The 13,185-nt window shown below is 42.0% G+C and overlaps 1 protein-coding gene across 1 annotated transcript in view; it reads left to right on the top strand.

The window, feature by feature from the left end:
- The window catches only part of DCDC1 (doublecortin domain containing 1), a 1,658,417-nt gene that overhangs the window by 812,956 nt on the left and 832,276 nt on the right, over positions 1–13,185 (top strand). The window contains exon 14 of the mRNA XM_078683738.1: positions 10,252–10,370. Within this exon, the coding sequence (XP_078539864.1) occupies positions 10,252–10,370 (119 nt within the window). The remainder of the gene's footprint in view (positions 1–10,251; positions 10,371–13,185) is intronic.

The following is a 13,185-nucleotide window of genomic DNA, read 5'->3' as shown; positions in this document are numbered from 1 at the left end:
TGGTTCGTACATGGCACACGCTAATTATTTTTAAAGGGATTGCAGTGCAATTTTTTGGTTGGGTGACATGAGGGGGTTTTCAGTGGGGAGGAGAGTTCAGTTTACACATGGCACGTAGTAGTTGTTATTTTTAAATGGTTTTCTTCGCGATGTTTACTAGGAGGGTATATAGAGGTATGCGTTAAGATAACTGGGGCACTTTCAGCGGGAAGCTCGTAATTCAACTCTATTTTCTCAACTTATCCTGGACACTTTGTTTATGAGAAAAGCAGCCCTTCTCCTGTTCTAGAACCAACCACCCTTTTCACTCAGCAAGTATACAATTAGTTCTTGCCACTCACCCTTTACGAAGTGACTGTTGGACTACATGACAAACTAATTTCCAAGTAAGGAGCATTTCCGGTTGGTTTGGGACCTGGGACCCTGTTTTCTCCTCCTCTATGCTTCCTCTGTGTCTCATCTCTGCTCTAGGGTGCAATAATTCTGTTTGCGAGTGTCTGCCAACCTGTTTTTGCCCTGAGGAGTCGCATTTGGAAATTTTGATATGCGCGAGGAGACTTAAACATGCACGAGTTTAGGCGCAAGGATGTGCACGAGGATCTCCCACTGTGTGCGTGCTCAGCATGAGGAGTTGCATAAGAAACCATTATTGCCTAGCAACCAGGCGGCTTCATGTGCGCGTGCTCGGCCTGAGCAGTTCTCCCTACATAACTCTTGTTACGTCTTCTGTCTTCAACCTCAAGATTCTACAGTTGAAGTTGATTCTATTGCCTAGCAACTGACAATACATCCATTCGTGCCCTTCCATTTTATCACCACTAACTCATTATTTTGCGCATGGCTCTTCTAATTTTTGCTGACACGCACAGCCTTTCTTGTATATATACAGTGGACCTCCTGCTCTTTCTTCATATTTTTACAGGTTTTCCTGACACGCACAGCTTTAATTTTACATTTGCGTGGTTGTTCTTGTCTTTGCTGACACGTAAATCCTTTTTCTAAATCGAAGAACCTTTTACTGGTTTCATCAACTAATGTGCGCCAACATGCAGAATATTGCTCCTCCTCCTCCTTTCTTCCTAGGAGAAGGGTGGCTCACTGGTTAGAGGAGGCAGACCGTGAAGCAGAGGTCAGACCCGGGACCATTGCTCAATTCCCGACGCGGCAGGGTCTTGAGCCCAAATGTCCACGGACTCGATAATTCTCGCTTCGTTGCCTACTCGAACCACAGGTTCACACTCTGCAACTCTGGGCAATAGCTTGCTTAATCTCCACTACGGCCCCCCCCGTGGCGGGATGCCTGGCTTTCACCTTGGGGATGCCCAGTACGGGTTATCTCACAGGGAAAAGCCAGGACGGGTTCCCAAAGCAAGCGCCTTGAGACCTTGCGGTGAAAAGGCACTATATAAGAACCTTTGACATGACATGACATGACATGAATCCCGGGGAACCACAAATTCCTTGAAAAAAATGGAAGAATGTTTTTATTAACTATGCAAGAGTTTGTGGAACTTCTTTGAGCGCAGAGAACAGAATGGCCTTGTTACCTCATTGTCTTGGCTCAGAAGGTCAAGAGGTTTTTCAACATCTACCTGACCTGTCTCCTGAAATGAGTGATAACTTAAATGAGTATGAAATATGTTTGAAGAAATTAGACATCTATTCCTTACCCAAAATTTCAAGAGTATTAGAAAGATAGCAATTTGGGAAATGTATGCAGAGGTCAGGTGAATCCTTTGAAGAATATGTTTTGGTATCAAGGAAACTTGCTTTTACATGTGCTTTTGGTGTCAACACTGAAGAAAGACTTTGTGATAAGTTCATGTTAGGGTGTTGTGTAGAAAAAGCTAGAGAGAGTTTTTGGCAAAAGGATGATCCATCTCTTTCTGAAGTTGTTTCTCTTGCCAAGAATTTGGAAAACAGTAAAGCTTGTGTTGAAGAAATAGAGAAGACTTGTGCAACTCCAAAAGAAGAAATGACACAAGTGGTTACTGTGCGCAAAAAGAACTCCAATAGCTTCACTTCATGTATGCCTCAGACAGACTTTAATAATGCTTCATGTCCACCGCAGAAAGACTTTAGTAATGCTGAACAAGCTAATGTCGGTAAATGTTATAGGTGTGGTGATACTGGACATTATGTCCGGGTTGGAAAACCACTTGCAAAAAATGTGGAAAGAAGGGTCATCTTTCAATTTGTTGCAGGAGTTTTAACACTTCTAATACAAAAAAATAATAATTCAGGAAGTAACTTGTGGTTTTGTTGATGATTCTTCTGAAGATGAAATCATCATGCAAGTTCATGATGGAGGTCCCTGGAATTCAGTTCAAATTGATAGGGCTTCTGTTTCCATGTTATTTGATTCCCAAAGTTTTCTTTGAGAAAGATTTTGCATGCCAAGTTAAGTTATTTAAACCTGACATTTCTCCAAAAGGTTATGGTGGTCAACCCATCAAACTTGTAGGATACTTTAACAGCTCAATTGACTTCAAAGATAGATTTACTGCTGGGAAAATCTATGTTTCTGTAAGAGGATACTCTCTCATTAGCTGGATCTACCAGAAAGAATTAGGTGTATATCTAGACCCCAATGACACTCCCTAGTTAGATTGAGACAAACCCCGCAAGTGAATAGTGTAGATTCTGTTAAGCCCAATTTTGAGGATGAGTTTCCAGAAGTATTTAAAAAAAAATCTGGGTTGCATCAAGTAATATGTACACAAAATTAGAATTAAGGAAGGAGCAAAACCAGTTGTGAGCAAGGTTGAGGTGAGAAAGGTGTACCTCTTCTTGTCAAGGAAAAGATGAAAGCCAAGTTAGACAAATTAAACAAAATAGCATCATAGAAGAAGGGGAAGCTACTCAATGGTTGGCCCCAGTAGTTATGGTAAAGAAGGCTAATGGCAAAGTTTGCCTTTGTGTGGATCTGCGCGAATTAAATATGAACGTCATTGTGGACCACTATCCCATTCGAAATATTAATGAAATGGCTTAGATGCAGTCTCTTCTAGGATCAGGCGCTGGGTAATTCGATTACAAGAATTTCATTTTGATGTGGAATATGTTCCAGGTGCCAGGAATTGGCTTGCAGACTGTTGTTCCCGTTTGGTCAACTTGACTGATGTCAGAGAAAATGTTGCTGATGATGATGAGAATTTAGACGTTTGAAGGTATAATTAGTGAGGATGAATGGTTGGCTGAAGTTGATAAAGATCCTGTACTACAAAAGGTGGCAGAAAAAATAAGGATGACTGGTCTAACTCAGACAAAAGCAATGAAGTCTTACATACCTTTTGGAGAGTTAGAGATGAATTATCTTTCCAAAGTGGTCTTGTGTTTAGGGGCAAAAGACTTATTCCTTCCTTATCCCTGAGAGAAGGTTTGATTTCACTATCCCATGAGTGTCATCCAGAGATCTCCAAGACTAAAGAGAGCTTAAGGTTGATGTAGTGGTGTCCTGGAATGGATATCCAGGTGGAGCGAGTTGTGCAAGATTGTGGAGAGTGTTGCAATGCAGACGAAACTTTAAACTTTAGAGTGCAATCCATGAAGATAAGAGACATACCAAAGGAACCCTGGAAGGAAGTTTGCTTCAATATCTTAGGTCCCATTCGCTATGCAAGTTCTGGCAATTATGTTTTAGTACTCATGGGCATGTTTTCAAGATGGCCAGAGGTTGCCATTACTAGTTTTATTGTGTCTTGTCATGTAATTATATTTCTGGAAAGTGTGTTTGAGAGGGAAGCTTTTCTGAATTCTGTTTTGACAGATAATGGGGTACAACTGGTCTCTCGTGAAAAGGAAGAATTTTTAAAAGAAAGAGGTATCAGACACAAGAAATCAGCATTGTACCATCCCAAGACCAATGGCATGGTTGAGAAATTCAACAAAGTCTTGAAGGAAACCCTTCAACATGCCATTACGAACAATTTGTGTTGGAAACAAGTAGTGTTTTGTAAAGTAAAGAATTATAGAATAACTCCTCATACGAGCACTGGTTTCTCGCCTTTTGAATTGTTCAGAAGAAGAATGGCCAATGCCTTAGCCTGTCCTTCCTGGGTTAATGGCTAGATTAGTAATGATCTGTCTGTTTCTCAGAAAGAAGAGATTAAAAAAGCAAAGGAGCACAAGTTAGCTTCTAAAAGGAAAGACCTATTTGACTCACCCAAAGCTACAAAGAAAACTGTTGTTCAGGGCGGTGATCTAATCAGAATAAAAAATTCTCGTGGAGGTGTCTTTAATTCTGGTTCCAAATTTTCATTACCCTTGAAGGTTATTAAACTTTTTGGAAATACAATAAAAGCGCAAGATCATCGCATGTGGAATTTAGGTGGTGTAGTGAAATTTGCTAAAAGAAATGAAAAGGTACTTGGTATAAATGATCCTGTTAATGATACAACTGTTGTAAGAAGATCCTCTAGGGTTGCTAAGAGACCTTCTTATCTGAAAGAATATGTTTAAATGTTGTTGTTTATTTCGTTGATGGGAAAGGGGGGAGGTGTGTAGTATCGTGTACCTTGTTGTTTAATACCCTATATCTTACATCACAGCTAACACTAATATGCTTTGTAAATCAGTGTTAGCTTAAGAAGAACGTTGGAACTGTATCTTGGTTGTCCCTAGTGATGGAATGTAGATGTTTGAAAGGGAGCCGTTGAAGGGAGCCTGGCTGGCCTGCTGTGTTGCTGAGGCTGAAGTGTAACCCATCCTTCTTAATAAAGCTTCCTGACTATCAAGCTGATGCTGCATCCGACATAATTTCACATACTTTTGTATACACGGCCCGCCAGATTTGATACACTTATACCTAGAGAGGGATGGGGCATCACCAATGACGCTGCCTTCTCATCTCCTTGATAAATCGCAGCACCATTTCAATATCATCGATCCAATTGGTATTATAAGATATCTGTTGAGGAAATCAGCGGAGATACAGCACGCACCTGTACTTTACTCATTGCAGTTGAACTTAGAAGGGTGTAGCTGGTTTGCACTGGGACGGAGGGGGCTGCATTAGGGACTCTACGGGCCCTTGGGATATGCTGTATGGGAGATGTCTTTGCTGATAAGATGCTCTGTGATTGGGGCAGATTAAATTGCAAGCTGTTGATCCAACTTTGTTAACGCAGTTTCAAATTTTCAGAGCTAGGAGTGCTTGGCAGACCTTGTTGAATAGTGAGCTGGCTTCTCTCACTTATTTGATACACTCGCAATCTCCACGTCAAGCAATTTCAATTTTATATGCCTACGAACAGGAGTGTAGACACCCTACCACATCTAAAGCCTGCCAGGAGTAGAGAGACGATTTAGGCATAGACATTACTGGAAAGTAGTGGACCTGCTACTGCTCTGTGATTCATGTTGTATCTTTAAATGGACATCACCGCTTGGTGCATGTCAAATACATTAATTGGGTGTATTATACGCAGGTCTGCCTCTTTAAATATGGATTAAGACCTGACTCAAGGTGCCATCGATGTGGAGCAGAGAGTGTGGTGTATGCACACCTGGCATGGTACTGCCCTGGTGTGCACAGCTTTTGGCTTGCAGTGTTCGACACTTTAAGTGATATTGTGGGTGCAACGCTGGTCGGTGCACCATTATAGGCCATGTTGAGGTATGGCTGTGACATTCTGAAGCCCTTCCGACAACTGGTGGGTCTGGGCCTTCTTCTAGGTAGTAGAAGAACCGCGATGCGATAGATGAAAGATCCCCTACCAACTATCCTAGTGTGGAAAGCAGATATGGCATACTGTAATACGCAATCTGATCATTATTGTGCACTAATACCTGCCTGAAGTCGCCCGAGACGTATATGAGGACCATATCAAGTGTATTTGATATGTATGAGTGTGGCTGCTGAGGGAGGCGAGAATCCGGATTGTGAATCATAAAGTTTTGGCTGGTCTGAGGGGGCTTGGGCACTGACGGGGTATGCCAGCTTCTTGTATTGGCCATTGTCACATTGGCATAGGAAGGGGGGGAATGCGAGGTCTTTTTGTAATACCACGGTTTGCAGGCAATGTTTCAGGTCAAGTTGTTGTTTGTACCGGGATGCTTAACTGATCACTCCTCTTCTTTTAGTATTTACACTTTAAGCATGTGCACGATAACTTACTGTATGCTGTCGCTGTATAACGACTGTGTAATTACTCTGTGTGTGACTGTACTTTTAAATCTGCTGCATTGTTTATTGATATGCAAAATGAAAATAAAGTTTAAATAAATCTGTGCATTCAATGGCCCTGATGTTGATTGGGTTTGGCATGGTGTTGGTCTCGGTGAAGCCCTCTAGGTTTGGACTTAGAAACTTTTCTAGAAGTTGGCTCTTCTTCAAGTTGAGGCCAACCAGTGATTCGATGGGGATGGCTGTGGTTTAGATGGTAACCCTGTCTCCATTTGCTCTCCAGACAGAAAGTTGGCAAAACTTTCTAAATCCCAATTCGTGCAGTTTGGGGACAGGAGGGTTACACTTTAACACCAGCCAAGAGGGACCACTTAAGGGTTGGAACTCATTCAAAGAGAGGCCAGTAACAAGAGCCATAGTAGGTTCAGTTGGAACTGGTCAAGTGGTCATTTGCAGGGAGAAAGGCATCTGGATGCTTGTTGTGTCAAACAGAAGGTGAGCCAAACTAACCCTTGGAGTCACCTTTCTGGTCCTACATTCAAGGCAAGCAGGTGCATTCTTCCTTCAGGTTTCAGACAACAAGGTAATCCTTATTCTGATGTTCGATGAGCCAGGTACTAAGGAGGGTAATGGGGATGACACATTTATGCGTAGTGGCCGTCTACGTATAAGAGAAACTTCTAGCCATTCTCTAGCCAATGGTGCAAACGTTTCCATGGTGACCTTACCCTGTATTACAGCACTGCCTGTGTGTTTCTCTGTAAACTTTCAAACAGAACTCTTATTTCCCTAAACCCAACAGGGTTGAATCTTTCTTCCCTTAGGCAGCGATCCCTGTGCCCATCCAGAGGTAGGATAATCATGATGGGCAAACCTGTTCTTGGGCAGCTCTCCTCCCACTGGGTTTGGGGCCAAGTTGCCTAGAAAGACAAAAGGAATGCAAGCCTATGTGTGAGATATATCTGCAAGTGAGAGGGCAGACGTCCTTTGAAGCTAAGTGGGGTTTGGTCACAACCTCCAGGCCATCTTGCTCAAGAAAGGAGAACACCTTCCCACAAACACACCCTTTGTCCACTGTCTGGGAGCAATCCATATCTCACCACAGGGGAGCCTTCAGGAGTCATGTGACTCTGAACACAGCTAGAAAGACTCATTTGGCTTAGGCAGGAAAATGACACCTCTCTAAAAATTTAATTTTCAAAATAGTAATATAAATCTAACTTGCCCATTAAGTTGGACATTAAATTAATCCAAAACTGGATTTAGCAGTTATTAAAGGTAGTAGTGTAAACCAGTGTTAACCTATAAGAGATCCAGCCTTGCCACAGTTCAAAACAACTTTGGAGGACTTTCATTTCCAGAACAGGTGAAACATTGAATATACATGCCCTATAACATAACATGAGCCCTGACATATGAGCTTTTAAGACCTACCTTTCGGGTGCCTAATTAATATTAAAAAAAATAGGGGCCTCATTTATCAAGGTCTTGTGTCACCCTGGCATGACCCCTGGGGGCGCAAGGGTGACACAAAACCTAAGTGAGATTTATCAAGCCATGCAAGGCCACCTCGCGGTGCCCTGCAAGGCATGATAAATCTGAAGTAACGCAAGGCAGCGCAAATCGCTGTCTTGTGTTATTCTGCCCCAGGGAGCAATCAATGGGTGGACCATAGGTGTTTCCATGCATCCACCTATGGATTTTGGCACATTCCCAGATATACTATTAGTGGTAGAGCAGGGAATGCGTCAAAATGCTATGCCTCCCCATGTGAGACATAATGAGGAGAAATATCTTTATTTTGCCTCTTTCTAGGTACGCTGCATTTTGCTGCACACATAGAAAGAGGAAAATGCCTCTGAGGATTGTTTTGTGCAGGAAGGTGTCCCTTCCTTTGAAAGGTCCTGATTTATCCCAGGCCACGGGGCGGACTGGATTGTAGGGCATATTGGCAGTACCCAAAGGGTTGGTCTGACAGATGAGTGTATCGACTATGTTTTTTGGCTGTTTTTGGGCCTCTTTTATAGTATGGTGGGGAGGTTTGTAATGTTGATATCTCAGATATCACCACAGACATTACCTGCAACACACCCAAATGTACGCAGTCTCCCTTACCTTGCAAAACACTTATACTACTTTTCTTTACAAGTTTGAAACAACCCTGATTTGCCAATTTGGCGCATTTCTTTACCTATCTGATTCACTAATGGTAGACACTTATAATGTGTTGCCCTAGTCTATTTTCTGTCCTAGTCAGACCTTGTGGCCCACAGCCCGTGGGACAGTACTTGGCAGTCCAAGCGGGGTATTGTAGACAGAATATTTTATTTGATACCAGTTCCTCACTACCATAGCATGACTGCTAGGGGTGTGACTAAGGTGACCTTTGAGCACAGGGATTTGTAGGTCTCAGGCAACAGTGACAAATGGAAGACCCACACAAATTTGCCCAGGTGGGGCCATTTTATTTGTCACAATGACTCCTAAAGCAGTTTGCCCACCTTGCAAGCCATATTTTTGCTTAAACTATGGTGACAAGTGTATAGGCAAGCATTTTTTTAAATTATGGATAGTATGCAAAATATCCAAAGGGAAAAAAGCGCCTCAATCATTCAGAGTAAATTTTTCAGTCAAATATTGCGGCACATTTACAAACCCCTTTTGCCACCAGAGCGTCACTTTTTTTGATGCTCCGGTGGCATTTCATATATTTACAAGGTAGCACTAAGCCACTTAATGTGGCTTATCGCCACCTTGTAAATATGTCCCTTTCCACAGCAGTGTGCTGTGGCAAAGGGGCGGGCAATGTGTGTTTATGTGGACGTTTCACCACAACACCCATTGCTTTTGGACACTGCCCCAGATTTAAAATGCTGGGCAGGGCCAAAAACGCAGGCCAGGTAATACCTGGTCTTCAAATGGCAATTCGAGGATTTTTTTTTAATTTCTCCTCATTTTTTGCTTTGTCTAGAAAGAACAAATCACCATGAATTATTGTTAATGTGCAGGAAAGTGTCCCTTCCTGCTAATAAACAACTGCACCTGCAATGCAGGCACCCTTGCAAGGGTGGCTGCGCTGATGCTAGGCAGCTGTTTTAGTGCCAGCGCTAGGGAAAACACAGGGCTGCTCTGTATTTTTGTAAATACGCCCCATCCCAGAGTTTTAAAAATGTCAGAGCACGGCAAAACCAGATTTGGGGTAACACCGTGCTCTGACAGTTCTTTGTAAATATGTCCCATTCTTTCTTGAGATGCTTTGTAAATTGGTTTTCTGACTAAACAGTAGCCTAGTGCTTTAATTCGTCTCTTACCTTCTTAACAACTACTTTTAAAATTTACACGAAAAACCAAAATGATTATAATTTGAACCAAACCGCTTCAACAAAACTAAAATTGGGAGCAAAAAAGTTTTAAGTTGGCCAAATCTGTTTGCTGCCAAATGTCATGCAAATTTATCACATGGTGCCAAATTAATGATAGATTTTCCCAATCTAGGCAATCCACTCATAGCTTAAAAACCAGTGTCTCTGCAAAACATAATCTGCATAGAACATATTTTAGAAAGGCTAAGAGAAGGAAGGTGGATTCAACCAAAATGTTCTTTGTAAAGCGAGTGTCAGTAAGATCAGCGAATATAAAGGGCGTTGTTGTTTGAGCGCCTGAAGTATTCAACAGTCTTTCCTTCCAGACTAGTTTCTTGTAAAACTGTTAACCAGTATTGCATGAGTGGACTTAAAAGGTACGAATTTGTCACAATCTTTGCAGTTCAATGAACTTTTATGCTGTGCATACATTCTTATAGCCAATTCTGTCATTGCGTGTATGTCAAGTGACACGTTACGGACCCTAAATCGTTGCACTGTGAAACACGCAGAGAAAAAGGATAAATGGAGATGCCCAGGTTGTGTTCCGCTTCGCAGTGAACTGTAAAATGTCACCGTTGTCGTACAGGAGATCACTGGCTCCAGACAGAGCTGCTTGCCGGCTAAGTCGTGGACAGCGCGCTCCTCTCGGGCCATTAATGTCCTGATCTATCCAGGCATAATGCCCTCACTGTTGTGTCACAATGGTTCATTTTCTGCTCCTTTAAACTCATTCAGTCCTTTTTTGTTAATTCATTAAAGGGTGGAATGATCCTGAATCGAGCTTTGCCACAGATCTGCCTTGCAGTAGGTCAACAAGTGAAACTGAAGACCAGCGCCGGGACATCTGACGAAGCATACCAGATAGTGCTGCAGAAAAGGTAACTTCTTGATTCAGTTTCCCATTGTGCTAAATGTTCTCTCTGCACAGGAGCATGATAAATCTAAATATGGAAGGATCTCGTGGGATTCAGTGTCACGGTATCTGACTCCAATGAGTTGCTTCACTTCCATCAAAAAATGCACACTTACACTTCAAGTTCTACAAAGACCTCCCAGGGTAAACACAATATAACTTCATATTAACGTGCACAAACCACTCAAAATTAAACAAAATATAGATGCTCTCTTCCACTCTTTCACAGTCAGAAATCAACACAGAGGCGCGGTCGAATGATGGCTTTCACAGTTACTTGGAGAGGGCTTCTAGTGAAGCTGTTCATTCATTGATTTACTGAAAATGCTTGTCATTGCTTTACGTTTGTATGACGAAATATCAGAAATAAAAATAGAAAAATACAAAAATATCATCAAAACAATGTAGAGGACAAAAATATCGTCTCCCTATACTTTGTATGGAAAAGACAAATGATAAGGACTTCTAAAATATAGAAGGCCAAAATATCGTCACAAAATAGACAAGCATGTCGAAATTTTAACAATATACAATATACTATCTTTAAAGATATACTTATAAATACATTTAAAATACATACCCTACATAAAAGGTATACTTTAAATTAAATGTAAAAAAGTAAACATAATATATAATTGCAATGATAAAATACACATTAATTTGTCTCTGTATTGCTTCTTTCCTCTTTTTGTTCCTAAATGTTTGTTTCTTTCTTATATTGTGATGGCACCATCTTCTATTTCTTGCAGTCTGGTTGGATATTGGCATCCCCTTCTTAGTACTTTGCATTCATCTGAACAAAGTCTTCTGGGGCCCAAAGTTATTGAAGTGTTGGGACTTTTCCCATGGTCCAGGCCCGAGATAGCTTCAGGGCTCAAATAATTGATTCTATCTTGTTTGGCATTTTTTACTTCCGCTTTTATACTGCTGCTTTGGACTACAAATGAAGAAAGACTCCATGCTCTGATACAGGATTTCTTTTATTTCTTTGGCACTTGAAGTTAGGCTGTGTTTAAAAATGACATAGGAAAAGATGGTGCCCATCCGTGAACAAGGCTTGATACATAGATCTGAAACGCATTGTGTCCACAATTTCAAAATAAACTTCACTCAAGGGATCACTGACAACCGTGTCTAGGTGCTTTTCTGGTATGAGTGGCAAAGTGGGAAAGATATATGTGATCAAGGCCAGGATTGGGCAAAAACCATCCTACAGCTCTTCTACAAAAAATAAAATATGAGAAAGCAAAGCTGTGTGTTTGCCCAATTTCCTGAGGAGTTACAGGGATGCTGGTATATCTATCTATCTATCTATCTATCTATCTATCTATCTATCTATCTATCTATCTATCTATCTATCTATCTATCTATCTATCTATCTATCTATCTATCTGTCTGTCTGTCTGTCTGTCTGTCTGTCTGTCTGTCTGTCTGTCTGTCTGTCTGTCTGTCTGTCTGTCTGTCTGTCTGTCTGTCTGTCTATCTATCTATCTATCTATCTATCTATCTATCTATCTATCTATCTATCTATCTATCTATCGATCGATCTATCTATCTATCTATCTATCTAAATATCTATATATATATTCACTGAAAAAACCTAAGGTTACAGGGACGTTGCAGTTAGGGTCAGATTTCGCTCATACAACACCAGCGAAATTTGGCAGTTTTAGTTACCTGAGCTAACTATACCTTACACCCTTGAAAAGCACTGCTTATGGTCCCACATATTACAGCACTCATGACATGGTCAGTGACATCACCGATGACATCACTGATGACACCTCAAATGACATCACTGATGACATCATCCAGAGAACCACTCACACACCCGTATAACAACTGACATACTTCATTCCCCAACCAGGAGCGTGTCAGGAGGCACGCAGTGGAGAAAGAGGGCGATTTGGCTGCTTTTTATTTTTTATTTTTGCTACTTTTATGGAAGGGGGGCTGCATGGCTCCCTTCCCTAAACTATTTTGGGCCTTAGGGCCTAACTCTTATTTATTTATTTATTTATTTATTTGAAAAATGGGAGGGGAGCCACACATTTTTTTGTCATAATTAAAGGAAGGGGTCCCCCCATTCCATAGCAAACTGCAGTGTCCAAGGGGTGGGCACCTCGGGACATTGCTGGAGCCGGCCCTGAGGGGTGGCGATTCCCAGGGCGATGTAAGGCTCCAAGAGGAGGGCCGCGCTGACCCCCTCCCATCTTGTATATAGATAGACCAATGGTGGTGGTGATCCCAGGGGCCAGGGGTCCTCAATAGACCCCTTTCATTAGTGTATTGGTGCCCTGGGGAGGTGGTGGTCCCAGGATCTGATTTTAGCCCCGGGGAGGTGGCAGTCCCCTGGGCAGGGGAGGCCTCGATGCTCCCCCATACTATTGAAATTAGCTCCAGGGAAGTTTCAATTATCCCTAGGGAGGTGGCGGTCCCCAGGGCTTTAATAAGCCCTAAAACGGTAGCTCCGTGTGGCCTCTCCTATATAAATTATATGATCCCGGGACCTGGCCCACGCAGGTGTTTTTTTGAAGCAAGCGCGGGAGCCCACGCTTGCTTTAAAAAAAAAAAACTGCTGTAAATTCATAGTGATATAAAAAAAAAATACTTGTGTGCTGAGGCAGATTCCCAGGGAAATGGCAAGTCCATGGCTTGGTGGTCAGGGTATTCCTGCCCCTGACCCAGCGTGTTTTCGTTTAAAAGGACCACCTCATCTAACCAATATAGGTGAGCAAGTGTCTTTGGTATTCATAACACTGATGTGGCCCGAGTTCAGA

Source organism: Lissotriton helveticus, chromosome 3_1 (assembly GCF_964261635.1).
Source record: "Lissotriton helveticus chromosome 3_1, aLisHel1.1, whole genome shotgun sequence".
Lineage (NCBI taxonomy): Eukaryota > Metazoa > Chordata > Amphibia > Caudata > Salamandridae > Lissotriton > Lissotriton helveticus.
The sequence above is the reverse complement of the archived record's forward strand: the minus strand, read 5'-3'. Positions and strand labels throughout refer to the sequence as shown.